Source organism: Gopherus flavomarginatus, chromosome 5 (assembly GCF_025201925.1).
Source record: "Gopherus flavomarginatus isolate rGopFla2 chromosome 5, rGopFla2.mat.asm, whole genome shotgun sequence".
NCBI classification, from domain to species: Eukaryota; Metazoa; Chordata; order Testudines; family Testudinidae; genus Gopherus; species Gopherus flavomarginatus.
The window spans coordinates 66,112,409-66,139,535 of NC_066621.1; the positions used below are offsets into that span (position 1 = coordinate 66,112,409).

General features: G+C 38.1%; 1 protein-coding gene across 1 annotated transcript in view; it reads left to right on the top strand.

The window, feature by feature from the left end:
• Window positions 1-27,127, top strand: part of CSTF3 (cleavage stimulation factor subunit 3) — a 76,023-nt gene that overhangs the window by 32,792 nt on the left and 16,104 nt on the right. Inside the window, exons 4-5 of the mRNA XM_050955065.1 lie at window positions 26,410-26,442; window positions 26,934-27,031. Of these exons, the coding sequence (XP_050811022.1) occupies window positions 26,410-26,442; window positions 26,934-27,031 (131 nt within the window). The remainder of the gene's footprint in view (window positions 1-26,409; window positions 26,443-26,933; window positions 27,032-27,127) is intronic.

The window sequence follows — 27,127 nt, forward strand, 5'->3', positions numbered from 1 at the left end:
CTACATAAGTTACTGGAAATGAAGATGGTGCTGTGTACTCTTCAGACTTTCAGAGACCTAGATTATTTAGGTGCTGTGATATTACAACTTAATAAAAGATGGTTCTGGTTTAAACAAAAATCATACCACCATGTTCCAGGTTAATCATCAGGAAGAGACATGTCCCCTGTATTGGGAAGCTGTTGTAGATATGAAACTGGGCTTTATCCATATAACTCCTGGAGTCCATTTACCTAGCATGGAAAGGAAATGCATTAACCAACTGGCTGAGCTTGTGTGTAATGAAGCCTTCATAGGGAGACCACAGTAGTGGTGCTTATCTTTCCTGGGGCAGAATTCCAAGACTAAACTCTGCTTTTTGCATCTTTTCTGAACTACTACTGGTTTTATGTGTACACAGTGTTCACTGTCCTCTGTGGTAGGAGTAGTAATCTTTTCTTTCCTGTGATAGAAACTTCATGGATGTCTATTCCTCCACTTTTCTCACAGTAAACATCCTCACTAACCTCTGAAAAACAATGGTTTTGTGATCCTGATTGCCGCCTTAGTAGCCAAGGCAGATCTGATCTCACTGCTATTGCACATAACCATTCCCATAAAAGGATCTTGTCACACGTGATTGCTCATATACAGGACACCTGTCTACAGCTCAACCTGTAATCTCTCCCCTGTCAGTTTTATTTCTGAAAAGAGAGATCTTGACAGGGTCTTGGTGTGTCTAAACAGGTGTCTGTGTTCTTCCTTGCTGGGAAAGACCTTGTCCCGTGTGAAGAGTGCCAGTGTGAATCTCATTACTTGTTCTGAATAAACTGTTCAGTTACATACTTCACTTGGTCCATAGAGCTATTGTGACTAAACTTTGTTTCTTATGAGTTGCTGAAGGTAAAAATTTCTTCTGTCGTTAAGTTCATGAGGTTTTTGTTGCATTTCAAATTCATTATTAGGTATAGTGACAGATATTTTCTAGTAACACCTCAGACCCTTACAAAGTTCCCACCGTTACGCAAGATTAGCAGTCTTTTATTAAGCTCTTCTTTTGAGAGGCTTGATAATTGTGAGCTAAAGTTCCTGTACTTGGAAGATTTTTATTCCCATGGCTTCAGCTCAGAGAGGGAGAGATGTCCAAGTTTGTTACATACTTCGGCTCTTTCAGAAAGAATATTATGGGGCAACTCAGAGCCTACAAGAAGTGGGTATTTAATTGGGCTTTTTATCTGTTGTCCCCATTTCTGGGTTCTCCAATTTTCTGAGAATTTTAAATAGTATCCTTGTCAATGAGCATATGCTCCTTTATCATTGTGTAAGGATAAAAGTATACATCAAGCACAAAAGTACTAAATAATTGATACACACTCCTACCAAAGGTGACAGAATTATACCTACACAGTCAAACATCCTGCCAAAATGTTTCCCACAGCCTGTGCCCATTCCAGGAATATTTTTAATAGCTCAGTGTTTGGGCTTGTCTATGTGAGAAAGTTGTACCTGGTTAAGGTGTGAATTAAAACCAGTTTAAACCGGTACAAACCACTGAGAGGACACTTGTCAGTTAAACTGAAATACCTGTTTTAGACTTGAGCTAAACAGATATGAGACATTTAAGCTGACGTAAGTGTCCACTCAGGCATTTGTGCCAATTTTAATTGGTTTAAATTCACACCATAACTTAAACATGTACAACTTTCTCATGTGGATATGACTTTAGAGGGTGTTTTGGGTCTTACCTTGAGAAGACTAAAACTCAGGGTCTAATTCTTTAGTATTATGTACATGGCCACACAATTCATGACAGTGATGTGAATTGCAGTGCACACAAGCATGCTGCGCTGTAACTGCCCTCTGTGGAGCCTGCGAGTATGCACTAAAATGTATCTAGTTTGCATTAACTGTTTATACCCCCGTCATCTGAACTGTGGAGCTGTGTAGGCCTGTCTGTTGTTTCTGTTGAAACTGATTCAGTAGAATTTATTTGGAATCTGTGCTTTCTTATCACTGTTTAAACTTATTACTATTCAGTTATCGTGATTTTTTTCAAATATCGTAACAAATATGGATTTCCTTCACTGTTATAATAAAGCTTTTGCCACCTTGATTGAGTGTAGATGTGCTGTGTTTTTGGTCTTCAGTTCTGTATTCTGTAGGTTTAGAATAGAGAGTAACTTTGAAGTCTACTATCCCTTAAAAGATTTCAGTGTCAAGCTAGAAAACAGCCTCAGTGGAAATGTCATTCAAGAAGCTTTCTTTAATAAAGCTCTAAGGCATGATTTATAAGAGAACAGCCCGTATATTTATTGTTTCTCATTTGTTACACATAATACCTAAACACATAAATACCGACGTAAATCAGCAACTGAGAAAATTAGATTTGGATGTGAAAACAACTTCAAAAATTTCATAAGTTATATGATCATGAAGCATGGGTTCTTTTTAATTTAATAGTTTTATAATCCAGAAACAGCAATAAAATATGTAGTACAAAAGATAATTAACCCAAGTACTTCAGCTTATTCTTGTTTCCCTTTCCTCTTTTTTGATGGGAGGAAAAAAACTTAGGAAGTAATTTTAGGGAAAATGTTCTCTTTAGTATGTTTTCTGTACAAAAAATTGTAAAAGATCACAACTTTCATGAAGAATGCTTACCAATATGTGCAGTCCTACTTGAGAAGTGACTTCTTGTCATGTACGGATGGCTAATTACAGTTATGACGTATAGTAAATACAGTGGATAGAAAACTGGTTGCATTACAGTTGCACTTAACTTATCCCACCACTTTCAATAGAATAGACCAAAATGTAAACGCTAAATAAATCTGCTTGCCATGCATCTTGGAAAACCATTCCAACCCAAACTTGTTGAAAACTTAGGAATTTTCTCTCTCCTTCCTCTTAAACTGGTCAGTTTCAATATATATTAGATAAATGGAACACATCATAGACAAGTAATCCACTGAATATAGACTTTATGCCAGTAGGCTTATAGTTTCCCAGGTGTTTCTCCACTAAAACATTAGGTTAATGTTGGTTCTGAAACAAGGGTGTATAACTTGGCAATGTTGGTAAACTATTATTGTGGGATGCCAATTTCTCCTGCAACTTCTATCCACCCTTTCTCATTTATATATAACATAGAATGAGAATGGTGCCTTTGGCCTGTGTCCCGGGACAAGTAACCTGCTTAAGAGTGAAACGTCCTAGTACAGGACTGATGTTTCATTAAAAAACAAAAGCAGGGACTGCTTCCTGGATCCAGATCAGCTTTTATTGTGCTACCAACTTGTATTCGCGTTAAGTGCATTAATCCGAATATTGATTATGTATTCCCACACAGTAAAGTCTGCTTAAATACTAGTTTTAATACAATTGTAATTGAATTGATGATTTTGAAGACTTTTTATTGTAAATATTGTAGATACTTTGGGATCAAGATGTCATCATTAATTGAATCTTTAAGTAGTTTAGGCCCAACATTTAGGCTCTTGGGCACTGAGAATGGATAGCTGCAAAAACTATCTATTAAAATTATGTATTTAAATTAAACATTTCTACTTTTTTTTATTTAAAAAACCTCCTTTTTTACAATAGCTCTTTTGGATAATATGTTTTAAAAATTAATCTAATGTAAATAAAATCTTGGGAAATAGGAAACAACTGTATTGTGATCTGGTTCTCCAACCTTTTATGCATGAGAGGAGCTATTTTACTGACACAAGTAGCCTTATTAAAGCCAATGGGACCCTTTACCTGAGTAAACTTGTACATGTTTCCAGGATTGGAAGGTTACAGAAATATTTATATGCCCTTTTTTAAAGTACAGTAAGGTTTGTCAAAACATAAGTGGTGTTGACAACTTTTTAAAGTACTGATTATGTAATTTTTCCATATATTAAATGGACTGTGGATGTTTTGTAAAGATAAAAGCTGCATTTCCTTTCTTTAATACTTCAATTTTCTTATACAAATAAGTACATACATCAGTGATTGAATTATTTTTTAATTTTATGAAACATCTGTTTGTTAGGTTTTGTGTTTACAAAAATAAAAATAATCCCTCAACTGAAATTTTGGACTAACTACTCTTACAGTGCCCCTTCATTTTCCTTTTTCATGTCTTTGTCAAATTGAGCCTAATAAACCATTACTTGCTCTTCCTAATGGTGTTAAGTATTGTTGTGCTCAAGTTATTAGTTTTAAAGTAACGCATGGGTTCTATTCTCCAGCTATAAAATGACATGTAAAATAATTAGTGGTATGACAAGTGCTACTATGTTGTCAAACCATGCAAACACATTTTCTAACTTGAAAAGCAGAGAACAACCTTTATTTTAAAAAATTAGATAACGTTTACCATAATAGCTGTCTTTTGACCATATCTTTCTACGTTTTCTTCTGCTTAATTGATTCTAACATGATTTGTTCTAATTCCCAACCTGGGCTGCCTTTTAAGGTTCAGTTTAACCTCCCTACACATCAGGTGGAGGTAGAAAATAAACAGCTGTAAACATCTTGTTTTCCTTTCTTTTGCTTCCTGCTTTCAGTGGAGGAAGCAGTCCTGGAGTTCAGGACTTGAATATCCTGTAATTGAATTGTGAAGGTTTTTTCATATTTTAAATCTACCCTGAGTAGCTGCACTTCTTACAATTGCAGTGTAAATACTATTCCAGTAAATTCCAGGACAGAACTTCCGAAAGTCATGAATTCAGCCTTATGAGGCGCTTAATCCAAAGTCCAGTGAAGTAATGGAAAGACTTCTGTTGTCTTTCATAGCTTTGGATCAAGCCCTGAGTATCCAACCTGCAGTACATTGGGCGACTGATTATTGAGAAGACACTCTGCAGCAAAATTCAGAAATGGTGACAATTCATCTGAAACCATTCTCTCCATTGGATGCTAATTTTGTATTCCATAATTAAGTGTTCTGCTATGTTTCTGAAAACCTAAGTTCTACACCTGCCGTCTTTCTTATGTAATTTTCAAATTCTTGATATTAAACATGACTTTCCAATAACGAATATTGGGGAATCTTTCTGGTTAGTGTGGTGGAAATCACTGGAGAAGTTCCTGGTTTTCTGATTGGCCCTGGATGGGAGTTAGCTTTAGGACTCCAGAGAATATATGTGCAGGAAAAAAAATCACTTCATATCAGCTGGGGCCTTTTCTGTATTTATATTGCCCCATCACTATAGTATCTGAAAATGTCACAATCATCAACTTGTTCTCTCAGTACTGTGTGAGGTGGATTACTGCCCCTAGTTCATAAATGGCTGACAGACAAAGAGATTAAGTGATTGCTCAGGGTTCCACAGGAAACCCACGGCTGAGTTGGGAACCGAAGCCAGATCTGCGTCCCAGTACTTGAACCACAAGGCCGTCCTTATAATATAGTTCAGTATTCTTGAGTTCTGCTTTAGTCACTGTCCTTTCCATGGAGTGCAGTACTTCTTTTGTCATGCACGAAATTGAGTGCAACATTACATAGTGTGTAATGAGATAAGTGGAGAGCTCTTTCAATTGGTCTTGGAATTCCAGATTCAGAGTCGTCTTTTCCTTTGATCTGACATCTAGCTTGTTGCTTCAAGTATTAGTGTAGTTTACCAATTTTTGACCTTTTTAGTTGAGATCCGTCACAATGTTAGGAGCTGTTGTTTGTCTTGTCTTTGGACTATTCCTGCAATAAATTAGTGAGGTGGTAGAGTTATTTGCTGTACAATCCCATCCTCCAAATGTCTCCTAAGCATTCCTTTCTTTTTGCACCATTCTTGTTTCACATTGGTTTTATATGCAGTAAATTAATCTTTATGAAATGAACCCTGGCATGTTAGCAAAAGACAACAGTCAGAGTCCAATCAAGCACTTGCATACTGTGTGAAGCCAGGGAGGCTTCTTTGTTTCCTCAATAGGGTGAAAAATTGTCTGTCAGAACTACGTCTTGGGTTGTGGTGGTTTCCTCAGTCTGATCTGCTTGTGGCCCTTTCCGGTTAAGCCATTGCTCACTGTGGTGGCTTTTCTTTTCGTAGTGAGAAGAGAGCCCTGTTGCAGTATGTTAGCATGTGAGGGGATGAATGCGCAGTCTTCGGATAAAATTGACACACTGTCTCTTTGAGATATGACAGGACTTCATAGTTCCGTCCTACCATTCATGTGTATGAACCATTCTCCTTCCTGATTAGCTAAAATCAGCCAGGACATGTTAAGCCCATTCTTGATGGAAGTAATTAGTGCTTTTCTAGGCTGTTTCCTGCTCTTAAATGTGTTTTAGATTCAAATATCACTTTAAAAGAAGATCTTAATTTGGTCAGATGCCAGCTGGTCTCTGACCTTGCCTTTTCATATAATCTTCCTGGTGATTCTTTAAATAAACACAGAACAATCATTCAACTGTCTTCAAAATTCTGCAACATTTGGTAACCTCATTCAACAAATATTTGTCTAGTACTTAATTAGATTTGTAAAATACCATGCAATCCATATTTCTCAAGGCACATACTTTGCTTATTTGGGCTTTTCTATTGATAGTATCATTTGAAAGGGATACTATATGGGACTGTATGTAGTCACAGAAGGAAATTAGAGTGGAAAGGGCATAAGACTAAGAAAACTAAACATGAGTGTGATTTACTTACATGTAATATAATGGAAATTTACTGGAAAGGACTTGGGTAGGTCATCTTGTCCTGTCCCTTGCTCTGAGGCAAGACTGGGTACCATCTAGACCATTCCTGACAGGTGGTTGCATTAACTATTCTTAAAAACCTCCAGTAATTCTACATCTCCCTAGGTAATTTTGTTCCAGAGCTTAACTACCCTAACAGCAAGTTTTTCCTAACGTCTAACATAAATCTCCTTTTCTGCAGTTTAAGACCATTACTTCTTGTCCTGTCCTTAATGTTTAAGGAGAATGGTTTATCACCCTCCTCTCTAACATACATGACAACTGTTATCATTTGCCCCCTCAATCTTCTCTTCTCCAGACCAAATAATTTTGTTTTTTTTTTTCAAATTTTCCTCCTAGGTCATATTTCCTAGACTTTCAATTTATGGACTTTCTCCAGTTTGTCCACATCTTTCCCGAAGTACGATGCCCAAAACTGGATACAGTACTCCAGTTGAGGCCTTGTCAGTGCCGAGTAGAGTGGAAGAATTGCTTTTTGTGTCTTCCTTACAACATTCCAGCTTAATACAGCCCAGCATGAGGGGTTCTTTTTTTTCCCCCCTACAGTATTACATTGTTGACTCTTACTCATTTTTTGATCCTGTATAACTCCCAAATTCTTTTCTGCAGTACTCCTTCCTAGGCAGGCATTTCCCAACTGATGATTCCTTCCTAAGTGTAATACTTTGCATTTCTCCTCATTGAATTTTATCCTGCTTATTTCTGACTATTTCTCCAATTTGTCAAGAAAACATAAATACTAATTCTGTCCTCCAGAGCACTTGCAATCCTTCACAGCTTGGTATCATTCACAAATTTTGTAAGTGTGCTCTATCATCCAGATAACTTAAGAAGATCTTGACTAGAACCAGACCAAGGACAGATTCCTGTGGGATCCCACTCCATATGCCTTTCCAGCTTGATTGTAAATCATTGATAACTACTCTAAGAATGCTATTTCAACCAGTTGTACATCCACCTTGTAGTAGGTTTGTATAGGCTAAACTTTAATTTGTGTTCTTGATATACTGTATGGGTACTAGTATTTGGATCTGAAAAGATGCACTCCAGTAACACTGTTAATTAAAAAACAGAGCGATCAGCTTAATCTTAACTGGTGAAGAATTGGTATTAGAAACAAACCATTATTCCCCCGTGTATTTTTTAATTCAAAAAGATTTTTCAGTGTTCAGTCAAGTCAAGAAAAATATATGCAAAACCACCATAAAATACCATGATGTGAAACAAATCTATATAATGACACTGAATTAGATAATTAGCACTTGGTTATTCACCTTTCTTCCAGATATTGCTGCATAAGGAGTGTACACTTCATAGTAAGTTGCACTAAGTTACCTGTTACACTAATCTGGCCCCTGCATTACTTAGGCCCAATGAAATCAGTACAGTGTATCCATCTTATTTTTTAATTTCCTTGCTTTTGTGCCACAACCTTAAAATTAACTTCAAATAACATTTAGTGGTAAAAGATCTTCAGTTCATGCCATTGCACCTTGGCATGTTGAGGGAATGATTTTACATTCCATATGTGCTATATTGATATAGATACACTACCACTGAAATTAAAATGTAACGTCAATCACATCCTTCTATTGATAACTGAGCCACTACAGCACGGGTAGGCAACCTATGGCATGTGTGCCAAAGGCGGCACACGAGCTGATTTTCAGTGGCTCTCACACTGCCCGGGTCCTGGCCACCGGTCCGGGGGGCTCTGCATTTTAATTTAATTTTAAATTAAACTTCTTAAACATTTTTAAAACCTTATGTAATTTACATACAATGTAGTTTAATTATATATTATGAACTTATAGAAAGAGACCTTCTAAAAATGTTAAAATGTATTACTGGCACATGAAACCTTAAATTAGAATGAATAAATGAAGACTAGCACACCACATCCAAAAGGTTGCTGACCCCTGCACTACAGTGTTAGTTCTGGTTGTAAAGGGATTGCGAATGTGTGTGAGAGAGATGATATGCCTCCTAACAGCAGCAAAGAATACCAGTAGATCTGTTTGTTGATTGAATTATGCTTAATATCTATGAATACTTTCATAGACTTGTAACAACTCCCATGTGTGTTTAATACTTTTTCACTGTCGTAATAGATTACAAAGCCTGAGAAATATGGAGTGTGAAATGGGAACTACAGTGAATAGAACTAAGAAAAGTGAGCAGAGAAATGGGGAAAAAATAAAATAACTCTTGCAAAGGCTACAGTGAGTGTGTAATGTTTATATTCTTTGCTGTTGACCTGGAGGTGACACATGGGTAAGCAATATAAGCTGTTTAGAAAGCTGAAATAGAAGTTGAGGCTGGATGTATAACATTATCATCTGGGATGTTGAAGATTTTTCTGCCATTTTATGCAGGAGATGCTTGCAGCTGAAATTAAGGAAGATTTCAAAGACGGGAGGACTGAATCTGAGTAGAGGGAAGTGGAAGGTAGAAGAAAATATTGTGTGTTCATAAAATGGATTGTTCCATCTGAAAACATCCAGAGAGAGTGTATTATCTTGCATTATATTTGACAATGGACAAATAGAGCAAGCCAGTGTCCAAGTTGAAATGTGTGGTAACTGCACTGATCTAAGAAAGTCTTGAAGAAAGTTGTGGCTCAGTGAGTGAAAGATCACCATGATCAGGGTATTTGTATGGAAAAAGGAGGGATTGGATAACATAAAATAGGAATAAGGAGAACAAAGCAGTATATTGCTTCAACAGTTTGGAAGAATGGTTGCAGAGTGTCGCTCACATTAATATTGACACAAGCAGTAAGCAGGACAGTAGTGTCATGCAGAAGTTCAGTGACTTGGGGAGCAAAACAGAGATGATTAGGTTAACCACACTGAAGAGTGGGCAAGGCCTAGAGAACTAGAGGCAGACAGACTGTTGGATTAAAGGCTGTTGCTCAGAAAGAAGTTTGGTTTAATGAAATAGAAATTCCTTGTATTGAGAGAAGGAGCTGTTACAAATAGAAGTTCTTCACTGTGTGCATGGGGAATCAGCCTCCTAAACTGGACAGGCTTTCGAAGACTTCTTTTAAAATGTGGAAAGTGAAGTAGTAGGTACAGCTCACATCATGAGGAATGTAGCAAAAAAAGGGCAGAGAAGACACATTTTCCTTAAAAAGACTATATGAACAGACTAAATGTAAAGAAATGGACAAAGGATAACAGAGAAGATAATCTTCAAAGGAAAGAAAAGTAACTGGACTAATGCAAGAAGCATGGTGGACAGATAATCACCTACGAATATTAGTTATTAAAAAAAAGATTTGGTTCTGCTGACAAAGATGGCTGAGAATAAAGACAAATGTAGAGTAGGTGTGACAAGGAAGTTGATATGAAAAGAATTCTGATGGGGCTTGTTGCCTCTAAGCATGGTCAATGCAAAGAAAGATATAACATAATTAATTAGGGCAAATAGTACTTAAGACTGAACTAATGAGTTTGTTTTCTTCAAGAAAGGGCTAACAACTTCTGGATTTCTAGATACCAGTTTTACCCATATAGTAAAAAAACTTGATTGCAATAAACTATGAGGAACTATTAAGAGAAGTGAAAGAGGATGACAGACTCCAACTCTATTTTATATTTGACTATTTTATTTTGGGGTAAGAGGACAACTAATGTTTTGTTTAAAAAAGAAGTAACTTTAAAAGGGTGAGAAAATGGAAAGGTGTTTGTCATTTTTCTAACAAAATCTTGTTTGTGAGCCTGCATCTGCCATTCTTACTCATGTCAAGCAGTATCTAACACCGCAAGGGACTATTTTGTATTTAGGTACTGGTGAGGGAAGTAGGGATGTGCACTGGCCTACGAGTGTGGGCTGCCTTTTAAATTGGTATATGATACTTACCTGAGATCAGAAATACATTTCTCTTCAAAATATGTACTCAGAGGTGAGAGGAGGAAGAAAGGAACTGGCCATGCTGGTGAAATAAAAAGAACAAGCAACAACTCATGTTGATAATTGGAGGAGGAAGTAGATATATAGGATTCTTCAAAAAAGGAGTGACTGAGGAATCCAATATGGACTAGAGAGGGAGAAGAATGAACTTAACAAACTGACTTGTCTATTTTCATTATCCAAGTTGAAAGAAAAAAATAAATAAAGCCAACATAAATAGTGGGTAGGAGGAGAGAGTTTTCAAAGAGAAATAACTTTTTAAGGGTGAGTTAATTAGTAATAGCAACCCAGTGCCATTTCCTGTTGGTTATTTTGTTTTCTAAAGTCCACAATAGAAAATCACTTCATTTTTGTTGTTTTTGTTTGTTTGTTAAATTAGTTTTTCTCCATAAAGACTTAACTTGTAGCTGTAGACTGAGGTCATTAAATGTATGATAGCTTTTAAGACAATCACTATAAAGAGTGGGCCTCTTTCTGTAAAGTGCTGAGCACCCTTAATTTTTGTTCAACTTTCATAGAAATTGAAGGCATTCAGCAGCTTGCAGTTTTAAGCACCAAATTACAAATATGTTGTCTGAAGTCTATAGTAGAATGCTACGGTGGTGACCAAGATTACACCATGGCGTGAATTGTTAAATTCTTCCAAGAAAACTCAAAAATGAATCCGTCCTTAAGGCTTTCCTGCACTTTAAAATTAATTTGGATTAAGGTAGACTGTGAATTTAAAGAGCAGTAACTGTTCCTGAATAACTCCCGAATAATATTCCTGAATAGCAGTTGTAGACATTCTTACTTTGGAATGTTTATTTCTGTTTAAATAATCCACATTCAAAGTGGATTAAGATAAATGGGAACAATGCACTCTTGCTCCTGAAGAGCTATTCAGGAATAACCCAATGTGCAGAAAAGCCCTTAGCATTCAAAAGCATATTCTTAGCTGCTAGGGGATGGACATTTCTGTTTCAGTGAAGGTGGTTATGCTCCTTTTTCTTTTCTCCTTGAGGGGATGTAATTAAGAAGGTTAGCTAGCAGCCTATGTTTCACCTAAAGCTTGATAATTAGGATATACCCAGATCCTGAGTGTTGGTGTTTCTCTGTCATATTTGAATGCAGACTTGATTTATATACTTCTGGAGTTTGCATTTTAATGTGACCTTGAATTCATTCCTCCCATCTTACACTGGAGATTTTGTTAAAATAGCATATTGGATCAAATCAGTAGATTCTGTGAGCAGAAAGAGAAACTTGTCATCTGCAAATTGGTTTTTGTTTATTAAAATCTTACATAGGCCTTTCTTAGAAGGATTTAACTTAGCTTCCAGTGGAGCATAATATACTTACTTCAGAGTTTCCAACTAAGACTTCTGATGATTAGAATTGGTTGGTGGGAACACCAATGTGAAAGCCTTTCTCTCTTTAGTCTGCTGCTTTGGCTTTAAGGAAAAAGATGTGTAACGTTTATTAATATGGATTGTGGAAACAAGATCTCTGACAGAAAGGACTACTACATGCTGCCCTCCAGTTTGATTGCCCCCTTAGGAGGAGGGGAGTGCTGAGGCTGTAGAGGGCTGCAAGTTTCCAAGAATCCATGAGAAAAGCAGAAGACATCCTTGCATGTATCAGTTCATTCCTGGAAAGGCCCTGCCCCATCTATATTGCTATTCTTTTCCCACCTTCCCTGGGTAGGTTGGCTCCCTAAAGAGGAATGCTGTCATTCATGTAAATCTCTCCTTCCTCATCGAGGGGTGCTTTCTGCCATTCTAAGAAGCAGTAACTAATGAGCAAATTTCCACTGAATTCTTTGTTCTCCAAAGACAAATAGATTTCCCTTTGTCACCAGGCAGGCTCAAGTTGGGGTTCTGAGTGCCATTTTCTCTTTTTCATAACACAAAACAGAAGGTAACACAAAGTGCATATTTTGGAAGTAAAAAGTTCCTAATTTCACTAAATACTCTTCAAATCCTTTATTGCAATATTTGTGTGTATAGTCATTGGGTAAATTGACTATAGACATATAATCCTTTTATAGTTCATTTGAAACAACGTTCTCCATTCTTTGGAGAATGTTCAAAGAAAATGTGTTCATATTTCATTTCTCTTATAAATAGCCTTTACTGTGAACTTGTGACTATTCACATTAGATTGAGAAAAATCTTCTGAATGTGGCAAAGCAAGGTCTTCCATTCATTTCAAACACCTCCATCTTACACTTTCTTCAGGAAAATAAACTATGAAACTTAAAGGATAATTATGAGAAGAGTGACCTATATAATGGCAGTTTTTTACTCTCAACAGCTCAGTTTTCTATGTAGATGCAGAGTCACAGCCGCTGCTGTCTTGCATGACAAAAAACAGATTGTTCTTTTACCACTGCAGAGCCAATACAGCTAAAGAGCAAGGGGACTGATGGTGTGTTGTTCTGGTAATAGCTGAAAAGAACACAGCTTGGCTTTCAGGTGCTGATGGGATACTACAGTGATAGATGCTTTAGAACTAAGTACATGAAATAGTAGAAATAACCCTAAATCGAGCTTCTTGCATTAACACAAGAAACACCTTTTTACATGTAAGATGAACTAATTTGATCTGGAATCAGAGAGGGACAAGAACTTTTAAACCCAACAAAGCCATTTTAGAGTCACTTTCAGAGCAAGACTTCACTTCAGAACAAAACAATGGAAATAAGGGAAAATTTACACTAACATGATGAGACTTGTAAGGAAATCTTTTATTGTAATTTTAAGGAAAATATATTTCTTTGATCCATGTAAAAGGGGGTTTTCTTCCTGTCTATCTTTACTCTTTCCTTTATCTGTCTCCCCCCCCCCCACACCACCTCTCATTTCTTAAGTTTTAGCTCTTAATTATTCTTCAGTTTGTCTTATTGTGAAATTTCGGGTAATGGGGGGACAAAACTACGGCTAATATTTTGCAGTCATTTAGAGTTTGACTTGCATGTAGAACTGCTGCAGAATTTGAATCTGTCGTTTGTCTTCCATGAGTATATTACACAAGTCCTAGTAAAGGAGCACTGCATGTCTTTGGCTTCTAAGGCTGTAGTTTTTGTCCTGGTATTATATAGAAATTAAGGAACTTGCATTTAAATCATTTAGTCCCTGAAAAATCTGACACATTTGGAATCTATAAAACCCCAAATGCAACAAATTGGTTGAGATGGTAAACATTCAAAAATTGAGAAATATTTATTACAGCCATCAAATCATCCCTCTTGTATATAGATATTTTTGATACTGTATGAGACATTTATGTTCTGTTGCCACTGTAGAGCCTTTCATCTCTACATCACTTATTTGAACAGTCCCCAACTTGGTAACAACAAAGTTGTTAATGGGTGGTGGCTGTCTGGCTCATGTGAAATGAGTTTGGTCATCTCAGGTGCTTACCCAATGAGATACCAGAATTAGTAGTAAGTGGCATATTGGCAGTCTGAGCAGACAGGACAAAGACTGACTGTGCATAAAGAACAAACTAACCTGTTTTTACAAATGGTCCCCCAGGGTCAAGGATGAAACTTACTAGTGGTCAGTGTAGGGAAGCTTGGCAGTTCAGAAATGCTGGATTGGCTCTAGAGAACTGATGTTCTCATAGGAAATGGCTGTACCTGTTTGTGGGTAAAATGAGAACATCAGTTCTCTAAACACACCCAGCATTTTTACAAACATAACATTGAAGAAAGCTGAATACTAGTTCATCTGCTATTACTACTACTATTTGTACTGTATAGGACCTAGACATCCCAGTTAGGAAATGGGACCCCATTGTGCTAGGTCAGTGGTTCTCAAACATTAGGAACCCAACAACCCTTATTTTGATTTAAAGTTTTTCAGGGACCCCCTGCTCAGCCCCAGACCCTGCCCCCACTCTGCCCCTTCCCCCAAAGCCCCACACCGCCCCACCTCTTTCCACCCCTGGTCCAACTCTGTCCCTCCTCTTTCCTCCCTTGAGCATGTCCCATTCCCACTTCTCCCACTCCCTCCTAGTGCCTACTGCATGCTGCTGAACAGCTGTTCCCCAGCCTGCAGGAAGCACTGGGTGAGAGGGGGAGGAGTTGAGTTGATGAGCGGGGCTGGCAGACACTCTGGAGTACCTTGGCAGATCTCCAGGGGTCCACAGACCCCAGTTTGAGAAACATGCTGGGCAATATACAGTTAGGCAGTAAAAAGACAATACCTGACCCAAAGAGCTTAGGTTTTTTTTCAGTGAAAAATGCACAAGTAGATGAGACAGAAAAGTGTGTTGAATGTGTGGATGAATTCAGTGTAGCCAGATTATTTTCTTTTGGGAATGATAACTTTAAATCTCCTGAGTGGTAGCTGTGTTAGTCTGTATCAGCAAGAACGAGGAGTACTTGTGGAACCTTAGAGACTAACAAATTTATTTGGGCATAAGTTTTCGTGGGCTAAAACTTTTCTTTTTTAAATCTTCTGATTTTTTGTGTATTTAAATTCTCTCTCCTATAAATTACATGAATGTTGAGTTTTAACATGGAACTCGAATTGTTTTTGAATAAAGAAAAATTGAGACCTGCAGTTACTGCTCATTCAAATAAATACATAGTTTAAATATTCTTGTGTGTACCTATAGAATCACATACTGAAATGTGCTGGTATGCGGTATATTCAAAAAAAAAAAAGGAAGGTATTTTATATGCAGTATGTTTTGCAGTAACTTCATTGTGCAGGAACTACATTTCTTCAGACATGTAAGACATTTGTCACTGTGAACTTAGTCAATAGCAAATTTGACTTCAGGGTAGTATTGCTGCTGTAGCACTATACAATATTTAAATTAGCCATTAGGAAACCAGCTAGTCCCTATAGCTTTCAAGATTCTCCTCTCGCCCCTGTTCGTTGAGGTTACTCTTTTGGAGTGATGGGATGCTTTGTGGCCACTGGAAGACAAGGTCTGTTTGGGACTACTGCCATCCCCCCTTTTCCATATCCACTCTGCCATTTCATCCCATAAAGCATCATGGAGCAGGATACACCCAAGCAGTGGCACAGGCTGAGGTGTGGGGGAAGAGGGCAAAATTTTTTGGCATGGATTCCAGAATAACCACTTGCAGGAAGATGAACTAGAAAGGGGGGTTGGGAGAATTAGACTTTCTGCTTGGGAAATTTGGGGCTAATTGTACAGCAATCATGCAGAAACGGGGGCTAGAGAAATAGGAGAGGTCTCATATTGGAGAGGCAGGGAGGAGGAGGAGTCATGAGTAGGGTAGAGGTGAAGGGGTTGAGGAAGTTTCTTCCTCTAGGGGTCAGATGCTGTATTAGGCTTTGTGTACATGAAGCACCTTTTAGCACCACAGCTGTGCTGCTACAGCCATGCCGCTAAAAGGTGCACAGTGTAGCCACAGTTTGTTGACAGGAGAGAGCTCTTCCACTGAGAAAAAACTTCCACCCCCAATGAGCAGCGATAGCTTTGTTGGCAGGAGAGCGCCCCTGCTGACAAAGGGCTGTTCGCGCTGGCGCTTTTCGTCAGCAAAACTCTTGTCGTTTGGGGGTGTGGTTTTTTTTCACACCCCTGAATGACAAAAGTTTTTCGTCATTCAGTTTCCAGTGTAGATAAACCTTACTGTCCTATTGTGTGAAAATGGAACACTGAAAACCTGTCTTAAAAACAACCAAAATCCTTCATGCTTCTGTTTAGAATTGTTGACTGTTGATAAATCTTGAGATTTAATTCTATAGGTAACATAGTGTAAGAACTTATCCTGTGCATACTATAAATAACCCCTTTAGAAGCCAATTAAAATCCATGCACTACAGCTTCATAATATATGGGCTAAATTTTGCCATTAATTTTGTAGTAGGAATTGCGCAAACACATATTAGGGCAAATTTTGTTCCTGTCACTGTAAAATGATTACTATGAGCTTCTTGTTCTTATAGTATAATACAGTAGTCCCCAACCTTTTCGTCTGGCAGGCGCCAGGCGAAGGACCGTGGCAGCGGATGCTCGACCGCCGGCCATGCCGCAGGCACATTCACCGTGTTGGGGACCTCTGGTATAATACATTTATTTTGTAACAATTGAACTGGACAATAAGAATTACTTATGATTGGATATATGAAATACAGAGCTGAAATCAATCTTCCATTATAATGGATGGTCTGATCACAGAACTGAGAGCCAGGAACTCCTCTTTCTATTACTTATTACAGAAGCACTCAGGTGCACCAGTCAGACTGGGGTTCTGTAGTTCTGAGAACTGTAGAAATACAAAGTGACATTCCCTGTCCTGAAGAGCTTATGACCTGGACTAAGACAAGACACAACAATTGAAGGTAACAGAGGTCGAGAGGTCAAAGATAAAAATTATGTACACACATGGTAACAAAGCCAGGATTAGCTTAATTTGCAGGGTTTGTTGTCTTTTAAGGATAAAAATAAAGGAACTATTATATCAGGAATTCCTAAAATTCCAGTCCTGACTTTATCCATGTCTATTCCTGTGTCCATGGTCAAATCACTTAACTTCTTTACCTCTATTTCCCTTTCAGTAAAATAGAGGTAATTTGTAGTTCACAAAAGTGATGAGATTTAATTTTGTGAATATTTGTAAAGTGTTAAATATTAATATCCAAATATAATCCTACTTTAATAGTTTCATATCACCCATTTCATCACAGCTGCAGTAGAGGAACAGATCTCAGTTTTTTAAATTTAATTTCAACATAACCTGAGTATTACCTTGATAAAATAGGATTGCAGGTATCAAAAATGAAATAGTCTACAGTGTTAGCTACATCCAAGAACACTTATTTTTTTAAATGTTAAGGATTAAAGTTAGAGGTGAGTTTAAATTGCAGTTTATCTTCTTCCCTGCCTCCCTCCAAACAAGTATGTTGCATCAAATTAGTCTCCTATTAGAATCAGACCCCTTCTTATCCATCACTTTGTATTTTGGTCCATTGAAGAATCTGAGAATTCAAAGAAGTCACTTGTCCTGAGGAGTAAGAAAACAGACAGGTATTAAGGAAAGCATGAAACAGGATATAAGGAGGTGGAAGTGAAAGTAGACCATTCTTCTTACTTCAATTCTTTAGGCTCTTCAGCATGTAAATTACACACCAACTCAGAGTCCTTTTTATGGTAGTGGATGTAAGTGGAGCTCAGAGAATTTGCCTACACATCACCTCCTAAATCTATCTCTGAGAATTATAAATAAATATTAGGTGTCCAGCACATTGATCCTTGTTCAGCAAGATGGTGGCTAGATGCAACTGTCTCAGAAATAGTTGTCACTAGCTTTATTTTTATTTTTTTTAAAGATTTCATATTTTAGCCTGGAGAGAAAAATAGACCCAGAACACACTAATAATTAATACATCCAAACGGCCTGCTTTTGATCTCTCAGCTTTGTAAATCAGAAGTAACTCTGATGAAATTCAGTATAGTTACACTACTGTGAGGTTAGAATCTGGTACTAAAAGTCTAGTTGATTGTTATTATTATTTCATATTCCTACTGAGGAAAAATTGTAATTTTTTTGTATACTGTGAAAATACTTTTTCTTCTGAATGAATTTTATCACACTTTTACTCATATTTGTCATTCTCAGTAGCACCCAGATTTAAAAATAAATAAATCTTGCAATACAAATAAATATTGGAGCTGTTGGATTCCTATGCTGTAAACTTGTAAACCACTGCTGCTTGAAGCAAAATGGGCTGCCTCTATCTTAAAAAATAATTATAGAAGTAGAAAGCATTTTAAAGAAATTGTTTGAGATTTGTATTGTCTGGTCCGAAATGTGACAAACTTGTCTTAACTTTTATGTTATATGTTTTTAGACTTCATGAGCATGTTAATTTTTTCACACAGTAAATTAGACCTGGATTCTGTCCTGCACCCAGTCTCTAAGTACAGCCTGCGGGAAGCGATCAGAGAGCTGGTTTTGACTCCCTGATCTTGAGGTTGGTTTTATGTAGGGTGACCAGATGTCCTGATTTTATAGGGGCAGTCCAATTTTTGGGTCTTCTTCTTATGTAGGCTCCTATTAACCCCCCCTCCCGTCCCGATTTTTCACACGTGCTGTCTGGTAACCCTAGTTTTATGCCATCCCTAACCTGACAACGATTAGAGCAGCCTCAGTCCTGCTCTAAACTTTGCCTGCTTGGGGTAGCTAGAGTGAGGCTATGTCCTGTCCCCCAGTCTTGACCTGGCCCTGAAGCCAAGAACTGTAAGTGGGATGTGGGTGTGGAAAAGGCTAAGGAGAGAATTCAGTTGCAGCATCTCAAATACTTATTAAAAACAGAGTAAAGTGTTTTTTTGACAGATACAATATCTGGTAACTTTTCCATATATTCAACATACGTCTGAAATACACAGGAGTAGCTTTCTTCTAAAATTGTCAGCTCTGCTGATATATTCACATTGCACTAGACTCTGAATGTTAATCATAGGGGCAGTCTTCCTGTGACCAGCTGTAACTTATGTGGAGAGCTCCCTTGGTCCTTCATACAGCAGTAACACATGCATAACAGAATACATTTGCACAATCTAACTTTGTATTGCTTTTATCTTTTAAAAAATATTTTAAGGCATAGTGCCCCATAACCTGTTGCTGTAGCATTAATTGTTACTGAGATTGGCCCAAGCGCGCACATCCCTCCGCCCCCCTTCATACTGAATGTAGGAGTCTAGGGGGCTGCAGGTTGGGGCTCTTGCCTTGATCATAGCAGGTACATATGCAGACTGTCCCCATTGTTCCTTCAACCATGCCTAGTTATTCTGGTTGACAATATGTTTCAGTCTCAGATGACCTGCAAAACAGTGTTTCCACGGCTCTCCACAGGTGGCAGAATCCAGCTGACCAGCATCTGTCTTGAACTCCCCTTGCTGCCTATATTGTTTTGGGCATGCAGAAAATCGGGCTAGTCCTACACTAGTGTTTATTTCTGATTGGTCAGTGACCAAAGGGTGGACTAGGTTAAGAGTTATTTATTTTTTTAAATATACATTTCAATTTTTAGATCCCTTGTGGGTTTTAGAGAAAAAATGCTTTGTGCCCCCTGTTGTGTGGGGAACAGGGGCAAAAGTTCATTTTTAGAGCTGAGCATATGAATTGTGTCTTATTTCTGCTGATCTTAATGAAGATTCTACATTAATTAGTAGAAGTAAATAGAACCAAGGCCCATGGGCTTCTCCTACATTAGAAACGAGTCAAAAATCACTATTAGCCCAATGGAAGAGGACAAGGGACGTGAGCCTGTAAGACCTCCTTGGAGATGCTGAGAGCTCTCGCCTCCAATTGTCTTTAATGGGAGTTGGGGGCACTCTTCACTTCCTAGACATGCTCAGCACTTCGCAAGATTAGACCCAAATCATAAAGATGTCCTTTTCAGGCTTCCAAGACCTTACAAACAATGGAGAATTTTAAAGCTAATGACAGTTATGCCCCTTCATCCGCAATTAAAAAAATAGGATGGAATCAAACCCTTCATGAAAGTTTGCATCCCATGAGAGACTTTTGTTAAAATAATTGTAAGGTGTCATGATAAGCATTTTTAAGAGAAGTTATGCAAACATCATAATGTTCCAATTGTATTAAGCAGCAGTGAGAAGTGGAAGTAAATAAGTACTCCATACCTGGAGGTATGCAAAGCTGATGCCTCATATCACAGAGGTTATAGGTGTCCCGTGGCAGCAGGGACACTCTACTTTTAAATTTTCTTTTGTTAAATATTAAATTGCCTGTAAGAGCAGGAAATGCCGCCTTCTGAGGCCAGCTCCTTTTTTTATTACATAGTTATTGGGTACATCGTAATGCACAATCCTCTATAGAAGTGTAGAAAGGGAGATGTACTGTATATGTTGTGCACTGTGTGTGTGAAAACATACTCTTGTGGAATGATAGGGTCTAATTTTCCACTAATGGGTACTTTGTGGAGTCATTTATGTCTGTGCAAAGTGATTGTAAATACTCCTGTTCTAATGGTTACACTCACTGCACAGGTGTAAATGACTGCATAGGGTTCAAGGCAGTGCAGAATCAGGTTCACAGTCTTTACTTTCTTAGATTTCCTCTGTAATATTTCTTTCATAATTTGAATTCTCAGAGTTTAAATTACTCTTTGTTCCTGAATTTATTTCCAAATATTCAGGCATGAAGGGGCTGGGAATCAGGTCGCTGGAGAATGTGGGAAGCCATCAAAGGAACAGGAATATTGCGAGACAGTATCTGTCTTAGGGTCCCTATACCAACATAGAGTAGGAAGTATTTTAGTCCAACTTCTGCCCCTTGTCCCACTTGTAAAAGAAATTATTCTCTGCAAATGAGTGAGAAAAGAAAGGAAAAGTTACCTTCTGGGTAAGGTTTGTCCCTGAAGTGCTACTGGCCACTAAATACGAATAAAAATGTGAACAGAACTTTTCCAAGTCAAGGGAGAATAAATGGAAACTAGGGTTCTGCTCAAAGGAAGATTCAGCAGGAGAGAGTGATTCAGATGAATTGCAAGAGGCTGCAAGGGTAACTGGAACCGTTGATGCAGCGGTTAAAAGTTTAGAACCCAAAATAATATTTCCTTCAATACTTGATCCAAAATCACTGTTTCCCTGTCTGTGGAAGCTAAATGAATGGGAGCTAGTAGAGTGTATAAATAGGAATGTTTGTTTGAGGCTTTCTGCAAGCTCTTTTAAAACCTATCTTCCTAGTGTTTTAGAATAATAAGAAAGTACATTAAAACAGATTTTGCTCACTGTGTCCTCATGGATTCCTACCTCCTCATGGAGAATGAGAAAAAGCCAAGAGCTTTTATCCTGTGGCTCCATAGCTAAAGGATAAAAATGTTGAAAGCACTGAAAAAACAAGAGCAATAGGATTTACAGTGCAAACTTCCTTTTTTTTTGTTTGTTTTTAAATATCCCATTACTTTTCTCTCCAGTTACAGAATAAAAGAATGCAAATAGGATCTTCACAAATTTTCCATTGAAGTATGAACCCCTTCCATAATGTTTAATGTCTATAACTAAACAAGAGCCATGAAAAATATATTACAAATCAAATGAGAAAGGTCTAAAATATGCACTGCTACATGAGACAGCGTTAATTAAATGAGGATATAATGATATATACTTTTCATAAACCTAGATGGGCAGTGGCCTTAATGTCAAAGAGAACCAAATTGCTGGCTCTGACTAAGCCTGAAATTCAGGAGCAGAGTACTTTACTCTTATAGCTATTCAAGCTAAATAATTTCCATTCCTTTTGGTTTACGGCTTTTGTTTTGTTTTTTGACTGCAAGCATATTTTTTTCTAGCACAGATGGAACTTACATTTGCAGACTTTTTCTCCCTTCTACTTTAAGGAGTGACTGCTAATAGCTTAGCATATTTATGCAAATTTAATCCATATGTACCGGTGTGGTTAGGTCTTCTAGTCTGTGGACCTGAACATAGCTCAACCTGCCCTGTAAAATGCAGCCTTAAAATCAATTTTAACTACCACATAGTGGCAGGTTTCAGAGTGGTAGCCATGTTAGTCTGTATCAGCAAAAACAATGAGGAGTCCTTGTGGCATTAGAGTCTAATAAAGTTTATGCCCAAATAAATTTGTTAGTCTCCAAGGTGCCACGAGGACTCCTTGTTGTTTTATCTACTACATGCTCATCTGTGTCATGAGAGGCAACAAATTTACTTAAAGCTGTCAATAAAGCTATATTTGCTATCCTTTATTTGTGCAACACTGTGAGCCTTCTACTTGGGTATGTGTTTCACTATCTGTTAGGCAGTTACTGGATGAAATAAAGTGTTATGAGAGCAGTATTAAGAGTGAAATGTAAGGTCATGAGATCCATGATCAACAGATATCTTGTAGAAAGGACATTCCAGAGCTGTGGGGCAGATACTGAGGAAGGCAGGTCTCCTGCGCTTGCAAATCTCAATTTCAGTAGAGTCAGCTCCAGCATCCCTGCTGCTGGTAGGGTCAGGTCAAGGAAGGAGAGGCAGTCCTATGATAGATGGGTTTCTGCACACTGAAATTCTGAAAAATCAAGACCTTAAGTTGGATCCATTATTGAGCAGGGAGCAGGTGCCATGTTGAGACTGCAAAGGCTCCTGGGAAAATCAAGAGTAAGATATAGGGTTTATTGATCTTCTTAATATCTCATGTTTATTTATAGCCTTTAAAAGTTAGGAAAGCAGTTCACACTTTAAGGTAAAATTGATAAAGAAATATTACTGTTGAAATGTATGTGTTAATATTGAAGCAACCAATTTGTTTTGTGTGTCTTTGACAAGGTGTGCATGATTCACAGGAAGTTTGCTGAAGTTGGTAACGCTCAATTAAAATAGTTTGTTTTGTTCATGGGATATGGGCAAGCTTTTGGAGGTGGCTTTAGTAAAATGTTTACTTGGGTGTCAATAGATCAGCCCCATGTGTTTCTAGTAAATGTTTAAATATGCATGGAAATATATTGGGCCCTATAGGATGAACTGGAAGTGGCTAATGTCCCTTCTCCTTTCTTTCATGGGGAAGGTTCCTTCATACTTTAATCCTAGAAAGATGACACTGTTACTTATTATTTATTGTATGTGTTCTCCTCAGTTTAACTACAGAGTTCATCTGCATGTCTAATCAGACTTAGGTCCAGGGCTAAGGGCAGGCTTACGTAAGATGATATAATACTGTTTGTCAGTTACTGTTCATTAGCAGTCAGCTTTGTGGAATTGTGATTCTGTCCCTTGGATTTTATAGTACTGCTGCCCTTTTTTACCAGATTCATAAATAAGTCAAAGATGCTTGTTAATGTATTTAGTGCTCCATTCTGCGTGTGGAGATGTTTGTATAAATTAAAGGAAAAGGGCTCTCTCGTCCCTCTCCTAGTTCTGTGTTTCTCCTGGGATTTGTGAGCTTTGTCTTTGAATGTCAGAAAAATGGCAGAAACTTGGCTGATTGGCTTGGAAAACCATCCGTGATTCAGAAAAAAGCTAGCAGCCACCTTTTGTATAAATTTTCTGGTAAGCCAGGGGAAAGGGTAGTATAATAATCAGTTCTGGAAGTGGTAAAAATATAAGGCCCTCAGTGTCCTGAGAAGACAAAGTACCCATCCAGCTAGATACTTAAGGACTAAACTGAACATTTAAAAAATGCATTCAGTGTGTTCCTGCAAATAAAGCTGGAAGGCAGAAATGACAACTATTTAAACAAAACCAAAATCACAGATTCATGCATTATCCCAATTAGTTTGATAAGACTATAAAGCTAACCAGAGGCTGCAGTTCTTGGGATGGTTTCTGTAATAGGAAGGAATCTTAGCATCAAACTGAACTTTTATATGAAGATATTGAGATGACTTACAGGCATAACTTAGTTTGTTCATTAGCCTTATGAACTTCCAACCACAGAACTATGTGGGAACAAATGGGCTAAAAATTAGATGAGACCTTTTTCTTTTGATTTTATATTTGTAGTAATTTTGGACTAATTGTGTACAGCATAAATATAGGGTTGTAATAAACTTGAGAGGATCTGTTTGTCACAGACTGTAATGCTGCAGTTCAGTTAAGCTATAAGCAGGTCTCTGAGACTTTAACTGTGTATTTATTCCAGGGCTGTCAGTTATTTATAATACATACATCAACTTTTTCAAAATCCCACTAGAGGTTACAGATGGTCTCCATGTTACTAGTGAAAAGCAACAGGTGTTTCTCTGACTTCTTGGTAGAATTTTTTTCTCTCTCTTTTTTTGGGGCAGGGAACATGGTCTTCATATGTTTGGACAGTACCTAGGACAGTAGGGCCTTGATCCTGATTGGGGCTTTTGGGAACTGCACTTTACTCTGTTGTGGTTTACTTCATAAATTTTGTCCAGGACTATTTGTTTCCTGGCCAGTGGAATAGATGGACTAAGGTGACACCAAAGGCTGGTCATTAGCAGCCTCACATAGAGATCACTATTACTGCTGTGCTCTGTGAAAATATAAACATTTATGGGTAGAAAGCCGAGGTCTACTGGTTTGGGCTTACATTTTTGGCAGTTTATAGTCATTTCCGCATAGTGTAAGACTGGTTCCATAACTGATAGGAAAGTAGGATTTTGTTCTGAACTATAGAGCAAATTCCTTATTTCACATAAAAGTAGTTGGCAAATGTAGACGTTTTCCTGTTTGTGAACATTCACAAACTGATCCTTAATTTTTCTAATATATTTATTATTTGTAAATATTAGCTGAATAATGTAACCAACCAAACAAGTTTGAGCCTTTTGGTTGTTTGAAAACTATTTACTATGACTAAGCTTCCTGACTTTCTGTGACCTCCGAGACTTCTGCAGTGGACAGTACAGCTGGCTCAGGGGCTGCCTGCAGGAGTTTGGGTGTGTGGGAAGGGGCTCAGGGCAGGGTGTTGGGGTGCGGGGCAGCACTTACTTTTAGGGGAGTGGTTCCCAGTTCCCACTGGCATGTCCCTGCAGCTCCCAGGCAGACCAGCCAGGGGGCTCTGTGCACTGTCCGTGCCCGCAAGCACCGCCCCTACCCCCAGCTCCCATTGACTACAGTTGTCAGCCAATGAGAGCTGCAGAGCTGGCACTTGTGGTGGGAGCAGCACGTGGAGCCCCCTAGGAGCTGCAGGGACATGCTGATTGGAGCTGGGTGGGGAGCCTGCCTGCCCTGCCAGCCCTCCCCCAGCACCAGCAGAGGTCCTGGGCCATGCTGCACCCCCACTCCCAGTGCCATTGGGGGTCCTGGGCTGCACGCTGCCATCAACCTCCCCTTACCAGCACCAGCAGGGGTCCCAGGCCATGCACTGCCATCTGCCTCTCCACCCCAGCACCAGTGGGGGACCTGGGCCTTCTCCTCCAGCACCCGTGGGGACCCCAGACCTCCCACAGAGAAACACTGGCCCAAGTTTTAGTTAGGGGTATATAGTAAAAGTCATGGACGGGTCACAGGCTGTGAAATTTTGTTTACTGCCTGTAACCTGTCCATGATTTTTACTAAAAATACCCATTACTAAAAAGTAGCCTTCACTCTGACTACTCAGAAATCAGGTTCAGTTAGTGAATGATTGGTCACATAAATCCTTGGATATTTCTGCTTTCTAATTCAATGACTGAAACTTTTAACAGGAAAATAACACTCTTCTGGTATGGAGTTGGAATGAATAATCGCTCTTGCTGAAATTTGTAGAATTTGCAAACATACTTGCAAATGATAAATAATATGACACCGCAAATTAGAGAGAGAGATGAATTTACTGGATTTACTCAAGAATACTTTGTTATTCAGCCAACTCTTGTTTGAACATTTCAAGAGGTTTATTTTAACACATACACTTTTCAGCATAATGTACTAATGTTTGCCAGCAATATGTTACGGAACATATTCATACATAACATTCAAATGTTATAGTGGATTGATAAAAGAAATGACCCATTTAGCTCAATATTCAAACTAAGGTGGTTAAGGTGAGGTGCCCATAACCTGATCTGGATGATTAGATGGGCACAGAGGTAACTAGTATCTGTTTTGTGCACTTAAGTCCACAATTTAGCACCTTAAAGTAAGTGTCCAACTTAGAAAATTTGACTTCCAATACAGAATACAAGTAAGGATGCTCATTAAGGCCAAAATTCTGATCCTGTTGGAAGTCAATGAAGTAAACCTCCATTTGACTGCAATTATTTTGTGTTGAAATATTGGGAGGCAATGTGGCCTAGTGGCTAGAGCAGTGGAGTAGAATTCACTATTACTCTAAACAAAGACAAATTAACCATTTCACCACTGCAAATATAAAATTTACTTTTACCTTTAAAAATAGGATTTTTCCGACTTACTTATTCTTTTCTGCTTCCCTGCAGATTAAAGCAAAAAATTACGACAAAGTAGAAAAGGTGAGTCCAATAATAAATTCTATACTTTATGTAATTTTTAAGATTTTGTTTTTTAAACAAAAAAAATTCCAAGGACCTTACATATGAAACATATATTTATAAGGAGACCAGGTATCATCTCATTAGGCTGGGGTAGTAGATTGGAAAGAACTGCAGCTTGCATTGAATATTTTATCTGAGTCATTCTTCTTTTATCCAGTTTATCCAAGGATACCTTAGAAGTATGATCACGAAAGTGGGTTTTATTGCTGTCCACACACCGTAAACAGTGGGGTCACCAGAACAATTGTCCTGCATTTTATACTCTCCATGTCTGACTACCGAACATGAAGATAATCTTACCAAATCAGTTGGTAATTTAGGTTATTCTTTCCAATAAATTTCAGCTCAGAATAACAGAGAAAGTTTTAATTGAGGCGCTCTGAGAGATAATATAAAAACCTAATTTCTGTTCTTGAATTCCTGATCACATTTTCTCCACATGCTAACAGTTGTTTCAGAGATGCCTTATGAAAGTGCTACACATCGATTTATGGAAGTGTTACCTTTCATATGTACGTGAAACCAAGGGAAAGCTACCCAGTTACAAGTAAGTAAAAATGGTTTGTTCCAAATTCTTTAGTTTTGATGGTGATTCTCTTTTCCTTTACAAGGCATTGAACAGGGGTTTTGTGTTGGCAAACCT